Here is an 18,502-nt window from a genome sequence, read left to right as displayed (position 1 = left end):
CAGAATAATAATAAGAAGAAGACGGAATAATACACAGAAACAAGATCTCAATACTGTGAATGCTGAAGGCTTTTACACAAATAGTCGGACTCGCCTCCACGCACAGCGTGAGCTCTGGAACCCAGCTCCTCCGGAGAGGCTGGACTCTCTTCTACTTTGGAGTGGCCCGTGGGGAGAGGCAGTGAGCTGTGGTGGGTTTGTTTGTTGCCCCCCCCCCAGCTCAGCCATGTCATGTTGGGGTTTAATAATAAAAAATATTAAAGAGTTCACACTCCACTAGGTTAGGTTTCCATGAAAACTGCATCTTAGGAAAATGTGTATTTTGGGTTATTTTCATCAGCACTGCATTAAATTTGTCTTGCAACTGTGGCAAAATAGTTAAAAATTTATGCCAACAATAACTGAAAATGTCACAAATATCCGGCGAAAAATATTTCATTTTATTTTCTGGTACTAGTGGAATTCACCACATAACTACTAAACATTTTTAATTCACTTTCAGTTGCCATGAACAGATAACAGGTAGCGGGAAATCCCAGAGTGCCGGGCTGAGATCAGTACAGCTGCCCTGTTAGCCTAGCAGCCAGACCAGTCTGTAAGAGGAACTCTGCTGCTCCAAAATAACATGTCAAAGTAGGCTCATTTTTGATGAAATTACTCCACAGATTAAGTTTTGAGGTCTACTTTTTCACTGAAAAACTTCTTAAAATGACCTTTTTGTGACAAATTAATTGTATAAAAATGCATAAATTTGTATAGTAACCTTTCCCACTACTGAAACTGCTGGTGCCATGCCTCGCTGCACACAACCCCACCCTTTTGCAAAGCTGAAAAGTCCATCTCTAGAGTAGGACCATTTACCCATGAAAGAAAAGCCCTGGGAGAGTGAAATAACCTGTGTAAATTTCTATCAGAACACGATCTGGGCTTTCCAAATCCTGGTGCTTTGCAAAAGCCAGGGGACTTTCCACAAGCAATAGAAAAGGGGCTATAGTAAAAGATTAAGCTTAGAATGGTGAAATAAGCATTGTTACTCTATTCCAGGGACACTTGGGCAGATGGAGGGCTTAATTGTTAAACTGAACCTCTAACTGATTACCAACCACTCCAACACCTCATGCCTGGTTCACACAGCAAGATTTTTATGCCGATTCTGACCCGATTGCCCCCTTCTGACATGTCCCAATCATCTTGCAGGCTTTCAAGATGGTTCTTAAGATAATCTTATAAGATATTTCTTCTGTGTGTAGTGTGTGAAGAGTGATCCTAGTTTGCTCGAAAGATCGTCAGGACCACTCCAACCTCAAATCAAGGATATTCAACATGTTGGATTGTCTTGGCCCGATATCCTACTGCATGGAGTGTTCCCCGAGGAACAATTGCTCTGAAATCACGTTTGATCTTGAGAAGGTTTAAGAGATTTCCTATCTGACATTTGAATGTACGTGAGTAAAATCTGTTTGTGTGCTGTGTGTTGCGCTTACCATGTGCCTGTACAATACACACTGTAGGACAAAACCTGTTATATTTGTCATCTTTTATTGCCATGTGTGAGGTCTTTTGAAAATCAACCAACAATTTTAAAATCTTGCCATGTGAACCAGGCATAAGTTGTTCTGGACTGATTATCTCAGTCTCCTGACCTCAGCATTGTTGACTACTATTGGGGAGATCTCAACATATAGTCATACAAGCAGCCCAAGAATTTCCATTCCCAGACAGTGAAGGCGTTTTGCCAAGGAGATTGAGTGGTTTTACTATATGAAAAAAAGTGCTAGTCAAGTTATTTAAACTGTTCTTCCCCACTTGAAAGGGACATACATCCACACAAAGTTATTTCAGCTGGATTCCACTCAATTACCAATCTTCCTTGCTCTCTTTCATAATTCTTTCAAGACATTTTGCCATTTCTTTGTTAACCATTTTGTCAGGGTGAAAAAAACATCTGCCTCTCTGGTACATGTAAGTGCCTTTTAGTTTTGTCACAGATTCATGTGTTTGGTTGGCACGTTAGACTCCTTCCAAAGAACTCAAGTGTTGTGCATCGCCTTTCTAGTCTCTATGCCATCAGGTTTTTACAAAATGGTGCCTACCCTTACAAGCTTGACTTGACAGTGTTTACTCCACAACCAACATAAAACACTGGAAGCTGTCAGTGATGTTAAACAGCACAATACACAGCATTAAACATCGTTAAGCACAGCACTGTTTGAGATCATTTGGGTAATTTGTGTTGTCTCTGTGATTCACACAAAGCAAACATCATTGTTTTATTATAAATGGGTGCACCCAACCAATAGCCTTCATAATCTCTGGAAAAAGAAACAAAAAAATGTACTAATGTTTTTTAACTTATAATCACAACTGATGAGTACAATTTAACAAAATAAATACATAACTTAGGTAAATAGTCACCTTATGATCCTGAAATGTCAATTAAAGAATTGTTTACAGCAGATTAACAGTAACAAAAAATGCAAAACATCAAATATTGGGGACACATATATAAATGATGTCAGTTGTCCCTTCATGATTTCCAGTGGTTAGTTTTTTGGTTTTACTGAACTGCAACTAATCAAGGTAAAAAACAAAAAGAAAACTCAATGCAGGTCCAAGAAGTTTGTGACCTTTACTCACACAACTGAGACAATGTCCCCTCTTTGAACTTGGTAGTTTCTCACACTCCAGCGATTCAGCAGGACAACATCACATTGCGCTCCCACCTCTGGGTTAAGGAACGGCTGTTTAGAAATACAGTAATGTTAAATGTTGGCTTGGAGTTTTTTGAGTGAGGTTCTGTGCAGGTATTATTTTCAATAGTACCTTCTCTGTAACAGAAAGATGGCATATCACCATGAGCTTGTTGGAAATGGCGATAAATCATGAGAGTTGTGAAAGCTAACAGCTTACAGTCTGTTTTAGCTGACTTTAACAGTTTAAAACAAGTCCACTTGAAAGTCTTTTACATCAGTGAAAAATAAAACTATTTTAATGAATATTAACAGTATACAATTTCACAACACAGCATTCCTGCATTTGCTGCAGTTTTCTTCTGCCTGACAGTTTTATCAATCTCCCAGATCAGTTGTTCCTGCAGATCAGCTGATCATGACCCCACCAACAAGTCGCAGCAGTAGTGGACTGATGTTGTAGAGCTAAACAAAACAGGCCTAAACGTAAAATTATTCTGCTGTAAAATTGTAAAAGGTTTTAGCCTGACTTGTTTTTTGAGTTTTTAAAGTCTAAAACATGTTTTACATCTTATTAGCTGTTCACTAGAATACTTTCCTAAGGCAATATTTTCAACAAGCCCACGTAAATATCTTTGTACTGTAGGTAAAAAAACCACTACAAACAACAACTTCACAGAACCTCTCTTTATAAAATCCAAACAAAACCTTCATTAGAACAAAAGAATACTGAGGTGAACATTCAGACAGATCAACAAAACATTGCAAAAATCAAGCCCCAAATATAGTTTTATTTTGCTACTAAACCCAGATTTTACGTATGGTGTAGAAAAATATATATAACGCTTTTTTTCTAATGGCCTGGCACTAAATAAGATTAAAAATGAGAGGGAAGATTTGTTTTAGGGAATGTAACTTTCTTTAAAGTCATATGTTTACATAGAATTCTGTAGTATTTGGTAGAATTGCCTTTTAAAGTCCCTGTGACATCAAACTGTCATGATAAATCCAATTACATTTATGGAAAGGAAACACTGATACAATATTTTAAAAAGTTAATTCATGCCACTGAAATGAATGGTTGTTGAGAAATATGGTCATAATTTCCAGACTACTTCTTTGTGATTTTGTTTTATGTTTTATGACATCAGAGGAGAACCCCGGCACGTAAACTGACTGCTACTACAATGGTCAGCAACCCAGACAGCAGCGAAGAATCTGAAATTTCTTTAGATATATTTCAGTCACTAACACGGAGTGACGAAGCAGAGCCAGAAGAACACAGTCAGCTTTCATCAAGTGGCAAAGCACAAGTGCTGCGGTGTGCGGATGTCAACCAGTCTATATTTGCCAAATTTCGGAGCATGGCCAGAGTCAATATGCACAAATCATGACGCAGCACCAGGAAACAACCAGCACAACATCCAGGTTTTTAAAATAATTTACTAAAGACAGATTAGATCTTGCTATATTAATAAATACACACATATATTTATACATACACGTGCATGTATTAGCAGTTGTTAACATTAGATCAGTTATTGGGTTAACAAAGGTTTTATAAACCAAGCAACTAAACATTAAATGCACAAAATTAAGCAACAAATGAAGTCAGGCAACAAAACACGTGGAAATATCTGGATGAATAAAATGAAAAATTAAGCAGTTTAACTTCCACACGCAGCAGCAGACACAAGGAATGATTTAAGATATATGACGTGTTTCTCAATTAACCACCTGGAGTTTGGACTCTATATTATGACTTGTAATGTATGTATCTACATACATTACATGTAGATACATACATTATAAGTCTGGTCTCTGTACAAGTGGAACAGGAGTTTGGTCTACATTGCCGATACTAAGTCGGACCTGTTCCCTGTGCATGTTGGACACCGGCAGGGCTGCCCTTTGTCACCGGTTCATAACTTTTATGGACAGGATTTCTAGACGCAGCCAAGGGCCGGAGGGAGTCTGGTTTGGGGACCAGTGGATTTCGTCTCTTCTTTTTGTGGATGACGTGGTCCTGCTGGACCCCTCTAGCCAAGACCTACAGCATGCGCTGGGGTGGTTCACAGCTAAGTGTGAAGCGGCTGAGATGAAGATCAGCTCATCCAAATCTGAGGCCATGGTTCCCGACCGGAAAAGGGTGGCTTGTCCTCTTCAGGTTGGAGGGGAGTTTCTGCCTGAAGTGGAAGAGTTCAAGTATCTCGGGGTTTTGTTCACAAGTGAGGGAAGAATGGAGCGGGAGATAGACAGACGGATTGGTGCGGCTGCCACAGTAATGGGGGCGCTGTGCCGGTCCATTGTGGTGAAGAGAGAGCTGAGCCGAAAAGCAAAGCTCTCAATTTACTGGTCGGTCTACGTTCCTACCCTCACCTATGGCCATGAACTTTGGGTCATGACCGAAAGAACGAGATCACGGATACAAGCGGCTGAAATGAGCTTCCTCCGTAGGGTGGCTGGGCACTCCCTTAGAGATAGGGTGAGGAGCTCGGCCATCCGGGAGGAGCTCGGAGTAGAGCCGCTGCTCCTCCACATCGAGAGGAGCCAGTTGAGATGGCTCGGGCATCTATACCGGATGCCTCCTGGACGCCTTCCTCGGGAGGTGTTCCAGGCACCTCCCGAGACAGTGTAGGAGGCCCAGGGGACGGCCCAGGACACGCTGGAGGGACTATGTCTCTCGGCTGGCCTGGGAACGCCTTGGGCTCCCCCCCCCTGGAGGAGCTGGAGGAGGTGTCTGGAGAGAGGGACGTCTGGGCGTCTCTGCTGAGTCTGCTGCCCCCGCGACCCGGTCCTGGATAAGCGGAAGACGACGAACGAACGAACGAACATTTTTATACTTTTCATTTTACTCCAGATTCTCAGAATCGTTTGATGATATTATGACCTACATATAATGAAATCTCTTAATGCCTTTATACTGTTGGACTATTTGCTTAAGCAGTTGTTGACAAACCTAGCGCCCCATCCTTGCTTGTGAACCACTGAGCCTTTCAGGGATGCTTACTTTATACCCAACAAAACAGTGAGTTGTTACACTAACCTGTTTTGGATAAACGTATTAACCTGTGGAATGTTCCAAACTGGTGTTTTTTGAGCATTCCTCAACTTTCCCAGTCATTTGCTGCCCCTTTCCCAACTTTTTTGGAACATGTTGCCAGCATAAAATCCAAAACGATACCAATTAGGTTTACTAGTTTCCAACATTAAATATCTCGTATTTGTAGTGTATTCAACTGCATATAGGTTGAACAGGATTTGCAAATTATTGTATTATTTACAATATTTACAATTATTGTTTTTATTTACATTTTATTTTACAGTAATGGATAATTTATTAAGATACAGAGTGACGGTGGCTCAAGTGGTAGGTATTCGTCTCTGCCGGTTGGTGGGTTGCCGGTTGAAGCCCGCGCTCTGTCCATCTTAGTTGTGTGCTTGGGCAAGACACTTCACCAGGTGGTCAAAGGTGGTGCCAACTGTATGGCAGCCAAGCTTCTGTCAATCTGTCCCAGGGCAGTGTGTGAATGTGTGTGTTGGGACCCACAGCCATGGATTTCAACATAAACTCTGTACGGACTCTTCTGGAACTTTCAAAATAAATTGCATTTAACTGACTTCCAGCAACTGAGGAAAGGGGGGTAGCAGCAGACTTCCCATGATGCCACTGTCTGAATAAGAGCACCCCCTCTCCAACAAGCCGACCTCTTTCCACACGGCCTCAAGTGGGACCGGTTAGGGGAGGCCCAGCGCGCTGATGTCTCTTTGCTGGCAAACAGACATAAACTCTTCAAACTGGATCCAAGAGTGTCATACGATCATTGATCATGTGCAAAGATAAGTACGAATGAAATACTGTCTGTGTATCCGGTATTTTCATTCATGAACAGGGGTAATTAAGGTACAAGCATTGCTTGACTTTCTCTCCGAGCTCTGTAGGAGCGGACAGGACGGGCTGCCCAGCTACAGCTAACCCTTTTGTTCAGAGCGAACGCACCTTCAACCCCCCGCGAAGCTACCGAGCTAACCGCTTGTTGAATGTGGATACTTTCTTCAAACTTCACCCTTGGACAACGTTTCCTCACCACGGTTCATGAGGTTAAGTGTTTTGGGCAGAGACAGATTTAGGATGAAATGATCTGAACGTTTGTCATTTTATGAAGTTTGGTTTGTTTGTGTGAAACTCGGCTATTTTAGTGCTAGCAGGCTCTAAATTGATCATAACGCGCCATCTGCGCTTATGCATTTTAACCCTTTTATTAACGGTATTTTAAAGGTATGTGTTGATTCTGGTGCTAAGTTATTAGCTTCTTTTGTTAGCTCAAATGCTAACCGGTAAGAACACGTGCTTGCTACTAAAGAGTATTTAAAAGAAAGGTTGTTAGTTTTCAAGCTAGTGAATAATAGTCCCTGAACATCATTTACTAGATTTGATAACTAAGTAAACACCATTAAGCCCCATTTCTCCAGAAAGATTTGGCTCTTTTCCAAAATACTCCCTTAATAATATTTCTTCAAATATTATTTCAATAAATAAAGGCAGCTAATTAGACACCGTTGAGAAATGGTCATCCAGAAAGTTGGTTTTATTCAGCAGATCATTATTTAAAACATTATTTTATTAAAATAATATTTTATCTGATCTTGCATTGTGAGTGGTTGTCTAAATGTTTGCTGATTATTGATTAAGTTGGTTCCAAGATGTGTATGAATGGGTGGATGACTGATTGTAGTGTAAAGAGCTTTGGGGTCCTAGGACTATATAAAGTGTTATACAAGTACAGGCCATTTACCATTTTCACAAAGTGCCAACTTCATTGGAAGCAGATCAGTTATGATTATAATCAGAAGTTCAATGGACTTTTTAGTTAAAGCCTGTTTAGTTTAAAATACAAAATAAATATGCCACCCAAACTCAAGACTTTTACAGTAATGGATAATTTATTACAATTTATTACAGTTTTTTGTTGATCTTTGCACCTAGAAAAGAAAGACTTGAAAGTAAAAAGTTTATTTTCAAGTCTTACTCTAAGGGCCACCTCAATTAAACTTTAATGCACTGTTAAACGTTTGACTACTGCTCTGTTGTTAATAAGGCATTTCCACAGATATGTAAAACAATTTAGCTTCTTCAGGGCTGTCAGAAAGGGCTCACAGTGTAAAATGTTTCTCTTTGATTGATGGCATTAATCATACAGTCTCACCTGCATTGACGCTCCTTCAACTCGAGCCACATAAGCGAGTTTATCAAGGACGGTAACTGAGACGGGAACAGCAACAAAGAATCCACTTATGAACGCCCGCATGTAGCGCCGCCCTGCTGATGTCTGCTGTGCCATATGGAACTGAAAAGAAAAAGACAACAGAAGAAGAATGACATTTTCAGACCTCTAATGCCATCCTAGGCAATAAACAGGACTTGGATTTACATCAGGGAACAAACAGAGGAATTATTAACAATGTAACAGAGAGCCACATGGAGAAAAGAACTAAACAATATCACAAATATGTAAACATTACAGCTCAGACACACAACAGTACTTTGAAACACACACTGAAAAATTTCAAAATAAAGAAAAAACAGTCTTGTGGTCGCGGAGTGTGAGCCCACGACTCATATAAGGCCTCAGTACTTGATGCAGCTGTCCCTGGTCGACTCCTGACCCTGGCAACCTGTGCTGTATGTCTTCCCCCTTTCTTCGCCCCACTTCCTGTCTGCCTACTTTCAAATAACAAAAAATAAATAAAGGCCACTAGCACCGCAAAAAAAAAAAAGGAATGCCACCTTGCCTCACATAGATTTGTCAGTTTTAATTTGACGTCACATAGAGAAGTCTTTCTCCTGACAGGTTCCACCGAAGGCTTGGCAGCAAGACACCTAAAACACAGGACATTCTTTACATTTTACCGCTGCTTTGTGTTTCACAACACACTTCAGGAAGCCAGAGAGGTATATAATAACTGCCCAGCTGGTAGCATTAGCAGCAAAGCGCCACTTTCTTCAGCTAATAGCAAAACAACCTTTGGTTTCATTCACCATCTACCTTCTGAAAATTCATTACAGCTATTACTTCCACATCAACAGAAGTCTGGAACATAATGAAAACACATGCATGTGTATAAACATTGTATGCAATATAAAAATACAATCTAAGAAAAGCTTGAAATAAAAAATAAAGCAAACAATATTTCTTTAACATCACTGCCCGTAAGCTGAAAACACTGGGTCATATGACATTATATTAGATTTGGTTATTAATACAAATTGTTTTCAACTTTATAGCTGTGAGGTGCACTTGTTGTGGAGAAACAACAAGTGCACATACTCCAGGAGTATGGGGTACCAGGCCCTTTGATATGGGTTGTTAGGTCCCTGCATGACCAGTATCAGAGCTTGGTCCACATTGCCGGCAATTAGTCGGACTCCGCCAAGGTTGCCCTTTGTCACCAATTCTGTTCATAACTTTTATGGACAGAATTTCTAGGCGCACCCAAGGTGTTGAGGGTATCTGTTTTGGTGGCCTTAGGATTGTGTGTCTGTTTTTTGCAGATGATGTGATCCTATTGGCTTCATCAGCTTGTGATCTACAGCTCTCAATGGAGCAGTTCGCAGCCGAGTGTGAAGCGGCCGGGATGAGAATCAGTGCCTCCAACTCAGAGGCCATGGTGTTGAGCCGGAAAACGGTAGAGTGCCTTCTCCGGGTCGGGGGGGAGGTCATGCCTCAAGTGGAGGAGTTAAGTTATCTTGGGGTCTTGTTCACAAATGAGGGAAAAATGGAGCGGGAGATCGGTAAACAGATTGGTGCTGCGTCAGCAGTGATGCGGGCGCTGTAGCGGTGTGTCGTAGTGAAGAGAGACCTGAGTCAAAAAGTGAAGCTCTCGATTTACCGGTCGATCTACATTCCTACCCTCACTTATGGCCATGAACTTTGGGTCATGGCTGAAAGAACGACATCCCGGATACAAGTGGCTGAAATTAGCTTCCTCCATTGGGTGGCTGGGCACTAGCACGAGATAGGGTAAGGAGCTCGGCCATCTGGGAGGCGCTCGGAGTAGAGCCGCTGCTCTTCCACATCGAGAGGAGCAGGTTGGGGAGGCTTGGGCATCTATACCGGATGCCTCCTGGACGCCTTCTTCGGGAGGCGTTCCAGTAACATTTCAGTATACAGGGTAAATTATGATAAAAATTCAATTGTTCCCTTATCAAAATTTGACTACCTTGTGTATTAAAGTGCATTTTCTTTCAAATGGGCCTTAGCCGGAATAAAATATCTTAGTTTTCTTTTAGACATTAACCTGGAAAATCTTTATAAATGAAATTATATCCAGCTGTTTAAAACACCTTTAAAGCAGAACAAACTGATCCCTCTGACTGTAAACAACATCATACTGGAAACATAGCATCAAAATAGGATTTGTAAGCTTGAGAACCATTATGAGAATGGAATCTTCATGACCTTTGAACAATTAAGAGAAAACTCTAATTTGTGAAGCAGTACTTTCTTTTTTTTATCTTCAACTAAGATAATTTATGAGGGACGCCTTGAACAATGGCCTTAGCCAAACTTACTGAAATGGAGAAATCGATATACGAGAGTGGACCACGTAAGTTTATTTCTAAAGCGTACTCTTTGTTGATATATAAATGTCCTAAACTATAGAGGAACAATCCTGCCATTATTAAGAATAAATATGACTTAATAAAATAATTAAAGGGCCAAAAAGTAGCTAGAAATATATTTTTTTTATTTAATGGAAGTTATTTTCTTGCTGTTTTATTTTTCCTACCCCTCTTATTTCTTTCAAATTTGTTACATCTCAAATATATTGAAAACAAGTTTTTTTTTAGGGATTACAGCCCTGGCCCCAGGGAAAGTAAAGGCCAAAATAGGGCTTCTATCAGTTATACCATATCACTTTATTTCTAAAGCACTTAAAAACAACATAACAGCAGACCAAAGTGCTGTACAAAAATATACGACGGAACAGGAATAAAATAATAAAACAATTATAAGAAAAAAACAGATACATAGAAAAAGTACAACAATAAGACAGGGATGCTAGCTCGCTCTGGGTGAAAAGCCAAAGAGAAAAAAAAAAAAAAAGAGTTCTAAAAACAATAAGGGAAGGAGCCTGCTTGACATTCAGTGGTAGCTCATTCCACAATTTAGGAGTCAACAATGCAAAGGCCCTGTCTCCTCTGGTTTTATAAACTGTCTTCGGGACTGCCAAAAGCATCTGATCACGTGATTTAAGAACATGCAAGGGCATATAGGTATGGAGGACCGATCCTGACAAAATTAAAAATAAAAGCAATCAATCATCTTTAATCAACTTGTTTATATTGTACATAGCCCATTAGTCTTCTTTATTCTTTAATTCTGCTTGGTAGTTTAGTTGGATTGTTTTATCACAGTAAAGAGTTTGTTGATTGAAATATGTTTGACTTTGAGTTGACTTATTTTTGTTAATAAATTCTTGTATTTTAAGAAATTGTGCGAATTCATTCCATGTGTGTGCAGAGTTTGGCTGTTCAATAATGTCAGAGCTTGGCTCACACTTTTCTATTTTGTCCTAATACCACTGCCTTACTGGGCTGGTATTCACAGGATAACCCTTAACAGACCGAAATATTATTTGATAAAATATTAATATTAAATATTAAATAATTTTTTCAGATTCATAGTCACAACATACGGCGTCCCTGGGTGGGCATTATTATGAACAGCTTGCACTGTACATAAATGAGAAGGAATAAACCACAACTGCACATTATTGATGCACCGAGTGATTAGCTTAAAACCAGCTGTCACTGGTCACAATAGGACTCAAAACATCAGAGTTCTATCAGATGTCACTGATTATATTTAAGAGAACATTATAACTCGTGACATTCCAGGAGTTCACAATTTTAGACTTTTGTCAAAATTAATAACTCCAATATATCCGTGCTAATAATCAACTCTGCTACATAGGCAAAATTTTAGATGTTCTGAGTCAGTCTGGTTTCTTCTGTGTAAGCAATACTTTGAGACTTGGTTTAACTTCAGTTAACCTCACTGTCCAGACAGTTGCTGCACATTTGTATACAGAGGCTGTTTTGTGTAAGACCACAATTTGAAACTGAATTAACTTTGCAGTTAATTTTAGTATCTGACCTAATTTTGATACATGTATCCATTCAGGAACTTTATAGGTTGTTTTATGTTTTGAAAGAACAGGATTTATTGCCAGATTAAATCCCAAATTTAATCTAATCCATAAAGGGGTGTGTGTCAAAAGCCAAATTGCAATTATTACCCTTAGGAGGTGTAGAAATTTTCTTTTCCTTTGCAATCTTAAACATTCCCTTAAAGGTTAAGAGTAGTGTCTAATCACTAGTTCTCCCAAAGAAAGGTGAAGAATTAACACTAAAATCACAAAATATCCCTAAAGAAAGGAGTAGCATTGTAACACTTAGATCATAGTGTTGTCATAAGTCACAGGTTGAATGATCAACTTCTGTGCCCGTTTTACACTCATACAAATGTTTCCAATATATGTATAGTCAAATATACATATATAGCTGGACATACATTTGTTAGATGTTGTTGCTTTTAGCAATATTCTGATAACTTTGTTGTTGTTTTGTAGTGTCTGCCAGAATGATGGAATCAAACTCCATTATGAATTCAGCAGACGTGGAGATGCAGAAGGTTGTCGTTGCTGATCTCATCCGTTTGTCTCCAGATGGGACAAGTTCAATGTATGTGAACACTCGGGATCATTCATAGCAGACTGCTGCTTTCTGTCTCTTGCTATTGAAACTCTAGGTAATGGGAAACGTAGAAATATTAAATACAAAAACAAGTTATGTTTGTTTAAACCTGTTAATTCATAGAAGCTTGTTGCTTTTTTCGGGTAAGATTTAATTTAGTTTTCAATTTTCAACTTTACATTACAAAAGTTATATGTAAGAGATGACAGGATCATTCATAAACCCGTTTTGTAGCTTTCTTTTATTTGCTGCAAAGTCCAAATTGTTTTGTAAAATGTTTTCAAATGTTTTAAATGTCTTTTAGGTCTGCAGACAAGATTAAAATAAATGTGTAATGCAAGTTATATGGGTGTGTTTTGGAATTATTAATGGCAGCTTGCCATTTTCACTGCTAAGTTTAATAAAGGTGAATTGTTAAGCAGCACTCTCATTCTTCGCCTTTCTTTCTCGAAAAAGATCAGTTAATATTTATTTTTTGTACATCCAAGGATTACATTTTTTACTAAGTTAACTTGAAAATATTATCTAGGTTTTAAAGCTGAAACTTCTGCAGCACGAGCATGATTACATTACCTTTACATTACACACTATGTTGATTATTACTGGCACTCAAAAATAAGTTGATGTTATATTGTTTCTGTGACATAAAAATGTATTGACATAATACAAGGATATTAAGGTAACAAATAAATAGTATGTATATTCAACATAATATTTTAAGTAATCTTTTGTAAATAAAATACCTTGATTTGACAAGCATTTACTTGAGGGAAAGAAGGAAATTAAGTCAGCCGTACTTAGCCTTATTATGTGGTACCGATGTACACAATAAAATCAATTAAATTGAAAGAACTTTTTTTTTTCCCCAGTGTAGTTCATCAAGATTACCTAAATCTAGGATCACGGTCACTCTGAGCCTGTGTCAACCATATGTGGTGAAACAATGTTCCTAAAGAAATCATTCTTACCTAATTTATATAACTTACACATCTTTTCTCTGTGCATCCCAAAAGAATAGACTGAAGACACCTTGCAAGTTTCACCCACCAAGCACCATTTGGTGGAGAATCAAACATCGGCTCAATAAACATATCGCAATTTTTACCATCTTCCACAATTGCTCCTTCACAGCCATTTTAAGTCTGACCTCCAGCTATATCTGCCCACTTTTAAATGCTCGGCTCAGTTGCTCCCTTCAGACCACAATCCTAAGCACAGCAAGTAACCGACATTCCTGGAATCAACTTCAGCCTTTTCTGAGCCAAACATGCCCATGAACCAATAAGACAGCTTTATTATTTACATATAATTCAAAATTACCACTTGCACCTCTCCGTTTCTTCTCAATGGTGCCTCCTGGAAAAAGATTAAAGGAACCTATTAAGATCAGCACAACTATTCCTTGTGTAAAATAAACTTTATCTCAAAGCTTTGAGTTGGTTTTTCTGATTCATCTCTGCATGTGGGTCAAAGAAATTACATTGATACATGATAGGTTCTAACAAATGCTGATCAAAATTTGCCTTCAATTATTGAAGAGTCCGCATTTATGCAACTAGGTTATTGTCCCTTAATTTTTGTTCTTTTTTTAGAGATTTGTTTTTCAGTTGAATTGTCCAAGATAAATGCAAGATACGTTGAAAGGTTTTTAAATGATTTAGCATGATCTAATTTGTTTACATTAAAGAATGCTGACATTTTAAAACAGGGTTGTGTGGACCTTAGAGAGCCACATTTAGTTCACTTACCATTTTACCTTTGCTTTTACACGATACAGCATAATAAATGTTTCAACCATTTAATGACACTGTCAAATATACTTTAAATTTGTACTGCTTTAATTACCTGAATTCATAAGTGGACTGTGGACATTATATCCACTACAGCTCTCTCAATTTCTTACACATACAGATACCACAAACTTTCACCCTTACCAGCTGAACAGATAAACGCTGAATAAAATACATCAATCATCTATTAGAGCACAGGGTAGCAATCTATCAATTCCGAAGAGCCATTTTTGCCCTCACCCTGATAATACCCTCAAATATTATTGACCAAAAATATAAATAGCCACTGTGGATGGCTTCAACCTTGTCAAGGTAATCTCCTTGAAAGCCAGACTCACAGAGGGGGGGGCCGAGGTGAAACCTGTTGTAATTCTCTCCTAGACATTTTGACAATGGAAATTGAACTTTGCACAGTGTGGCATACGTCTTATCTTATGTATGTGCCATCTCTCTAAGACTAAACAGAACCAATCTGCCCTAACCCATGCAAAAGATCAAGTCTGCTACAGAACAACAAAAAATGGGGTTTGAATACTTTTATCAAGGCACTAAAATGATCATCAACACATCTGACCAAGAACAGTATCACTACTTGTAGCATGAGGCGATACCTGGACCCTACCTACAGAGATTGGAGGGACAGTCCAACTCCCCCAAGGATGGCACATCAATATGTGCCATTGCCTGAAGGTTTGACATGTCTTCCAGAACAGTCTCAAGAGCATGGAGGAGATTCCAAAACAATGTCAGTTAATCTAGCAAAGCTAGACAGGGCTGTCAGAGTTCCCATAACCATCAGCAGGACTTGTTTCTGCTGCTTTGTTCAAGGAAAAACAGGCTGAGTACTGCCAGAGCCCTACAAACTGACCTCCAGTTGGTCACTTGAGTGAATATCGCTTATAAACTTCATGAGGCCAACCTGAGGACCCAACGTCCTCTAGTAGGCCCTGTGCTCACTGCTTGGCACCATGGAGCTTGACAGCAATTCCCAGAGAACAGCACAATCGGCATGGGTGACACTGGCACACTGTTGTTTTCACAGATTAGAGGGGGTTCACTGTGAGCTCATGTGATATTTGTGAAAGGCTTTGGAGAAGCTGTAGTGAAAGTTATACTGCCTGCAACATTCTTCAGTATGATCGGTTTAGTGGTGGGTCAGTGTTGGTTTGGGAAGGCACATTCATGGAGGGATGAACAGACCTGTAGAGGACAAACGATGACACACTTACTGCCATTAGGAATGAAATCCTTAGACTCATTGTTAGACCCTTCGCTGGTACATCCTGGTACATGATAATACCCAGTTTTATGTGGCAAGATTATGCAGGCAGTTCCTGGATGATGAAGGAATTGATACCATTGACTGGCCTCCATGCACCCCCTGACCTAAAAAAAAAAATAGAACATCTCTGGGACATCTTGTTTCGGTCCATCCAACGCCACCAGGTTGCACCTTAGACTGTGCAGGAGCTCAGTGATGCCCTGGTCAGGATCTCAGAGGAGATACCCCAGAACACCATCTGTCATCTCTTAGGAGCATGGCCCAATGTTGTTAGGCATGCATACAAGCACATGAGGACAATACAAACTACTGAGTACCATTTTGAGTTGCTGCAATGACATTTCAGCATATTGGACTAGTCTGCTGGATCAGTTTTTCCAGTTTAAAGTTCTCAGTGATTGCGGATTAAACCCTCTATGGGTTGATAATTAAAATTTTTATCAAATGATGTGGCATCCTTTTGTTCCCAACACATTAACCATTTGATGTCAGTATTTATATACAACCTGATTTCTTTTCCCAATTCAGATCTAAAGTGATTTCAAAGCATTCATTTAGTTTTTTTAAGTGTATATTTGACCCATGCATAAGTTTTTAACAGCATCTGATTACAAGGTAAACATGTAAACGCAGGTGAAAACCACCTCGTTGTGAGACATTTAAAGCTGATGTAGGGAGTTCTAAAAAGCATGGTCTTAGCCTCAAAATTTGAACAAGCACACCTTATAGGTCCCTCGCCTTTGCCCTCTGCTGTCCTACAGCTGAGAGGAAAGGGAAGCTAGAAATATAAACAAAAACAAGCAGGAACCTAGAACGCTACAACGTGGAGATGACGTAAACTCCCAACATCTCAGTTCAGACTTCCGAGTTTAATGGAACGCAGTATTAGCACTTGTTGTTTTTTTTCCTAGCATATTTATGTGGGAGGGGGTGGGTCAAAGGAAACAAATGTTTGTTTGCCTTGTTTGGATCTCACTGTTCTAAACACCCTACACTCACACAAACCAACTATCATTAGTGCAGTAGAACTGCAGAATCCTAACAAGCTATAAGAAATTGCCACCTGCAAACCACTAATGAACACATAACTCTTTGAAAATTTGCTTTATAATCTGAAACTTCAGGCTTTCCATTAAAGAGTTACAGCCTTAGGAAGGAGTAACTGCACAACGTTTAGGTTTAATAAATGACAAAATAATAGTAAGTAAAAGAACTACATCAACTCTTACTGCTTTCTCCAAAATAAGGGTCTTATGTAGCAGGCAGGTGGTGCTGATCAACTGCATTATTACGTGATAATCACTAAGTTTGGCCACCTCTGTTAAAGCAAAGGTTTGGGAGGTCTGCTGCTGTGAAGCATTCAGATGTGTGTTGACAAAATCTCAAGGACAAAAACGTCAGCTTTTATGTGCAGCCTATCAATTTAAAATTTGCCACAATGCCATTTTAAAACTTAGGAGAGAAAGAAATGAATTTCAACATGAGCCAGAAATACATAAACATGTAGGAATGAGGGGGAAAACAGAAATAAATGTATGTTAGTTGGAAGAAAAATAAGCACAAGAAGTCAGATCCTTACATAGGTTTTCCTCAAATCAACTCTCTTGATTTTGGATAAATATTCAATTCAAAAATACTTTACTAAACCCAAAGGGAAATTAAATATGACAAATGAACTCAGTTTAAAATACTCCGAAGAATAAGAATTACAGCACATTTCACTCACCAAACTAACACGTTCATAAACGATCTGGATATAGACCTATCACTGTTTACCTTTCTCTCCCGTCTCGTCCTGCTTCTGCAGAAAGTGTTTTTGGTGCTAACATCTAGCCCTTATTGCTAATAGGGAGATAACGTTATAAACCTGGTACAGTTCACATAGAAACATTTTCAGAACTACATGTCAGAGAAACATTCAGTTCAGATGCTTAGAGGCTCTTAGCAGCCATCTGAACTGACTTCTTAACGACAACGGCTAAGTTAATGTAGCTAACACACCTACCCAAGAAGCAGCAACGTGACTTCCTTTGTAGTCCAACTATACGTGTGATCCCCTGGGTCCTAAAGCCTGTAATTAACACATCTCTGTATTTCTAATTGAAATAGCAACTAAACCAAACAAGGGAATACCTAAAGTTATGGAAGCATGTTTAAAGAGGTAAACACTTAATGTTTATTAGGCAAGTGGCAGCCCAACTGGCCATCAAATGCAGACTTGAGCATCTCAGCTGCTCTGTCAGTTTGCTGCTCTTAAGCATCACAGGTGTGTGATGCCAAAAGAAAGAAAATATATCACCAATCATACAAGATGAGCAACTGTTGCCGCTTTTCAATTTGGAAAGGGCTAAATAGCTTTTTCCATATTATTTAAGTTGAACATTCTACAGTAAAAAGGATTATTTATTCATCCCAGCGAGTTTACCCCAAATTCAGACTTTGTAATCTTTGGAGATGTAACAACAAGATATCTCTATCTCTACAGTACAGTCACCCTGACGGTTCAAAGAAATACACCACATAAACTCATGACTAATATTCAAACAGAAAAAAACTGCTCTTTTAACCTAATGCATCTTGAACACAGCTAGAGCAACAGCAGTTAATTAAAATATTACAACAAGCAACAAGCATTTTTTAAATACAGAAACGTTATGTTGTGGCTGCATACATGCAGATCAGCTCAACTGGTTTCACTGGAACACTTTTATTTCTGATACAGAAATACTGTACATTTTGAAAAAAAATGTTTTAATATAGTAATTAAGTAGGCATTATCATAGCAGCCATTCTTCTTGAAGAGATTGTTGCAGTTTAGGAAACTAAGCAAAACATCTTTAAAAAAACACAGAAACTGATCTATATTTCTATTCTAACAGCCAAACTTGTTAAAAATACTCTTTCGTAAAGCAGCATTAATTAAGAAACAGGCTAGGATGGAGGCGCTATGTGGCTACTATGGGCAGAAACTTGTGCCATC

At 39.0% G+C, this 18,502-nt stretch overlaps 1 protein-coding gene across 5 annotated transcripts in view; it reads right to left on the bottom strand.

Annotated features, from left to right (window-relative positions):
* The window catches only part of immp2l (inner mitochondrial membrane peptidase subunit 2), a 54,445-nt gene extending 36,730 nt beyond the window's left edge, over positions 1-17,715 (bottom strand). Inside the window, exons 1-3 of one of the 5 annotated variants that reach the window (XM_047382783.1) lie at positions 17,528-17,715; positions 7,898-8,038; positions 2,638-2,741 (exon numbers count right to left, since the gene is read on the bottom strand). In XM_047382783.1, coding sequence (XP_047238739.1) covers positions 2,638-2,741; positions 7,898-8,032 — 239 coding nt within the window. In that variant the 5' untranslated portion in view covers positions 8,033-8,038; positions 17,528-17,715. The other 4 variants (XM_047382792.1, XM_047382772.1, XM_047382762.1 and 1 more) reach the window with 4 other exon arrangements.
* Between the last annotated feature and the right edge of the window lie 787 nt (positions 17,716-18,502).

The sequence above is a fragment of the Girardinichthys multiradiatus genome, chromosome 2 (genome assembly GCF_021462225.1).
Source record: "Girardinichthys multiradiatus isolate DD_20200921_A chromosome 2, DD_fGirMul_XY1, whole genome shotgun sequence".
NCBI classification, from domain to species: Eukaryota; Metazoa; Chordata; class Actinopteri; order Cyprinodontiformes; family Goodeidae; genus Girardinichthys; species Girardinichthys multiradiatus.
This window is presented reverse-complemented; position numbering and strand designations above follow the sequence as displayed.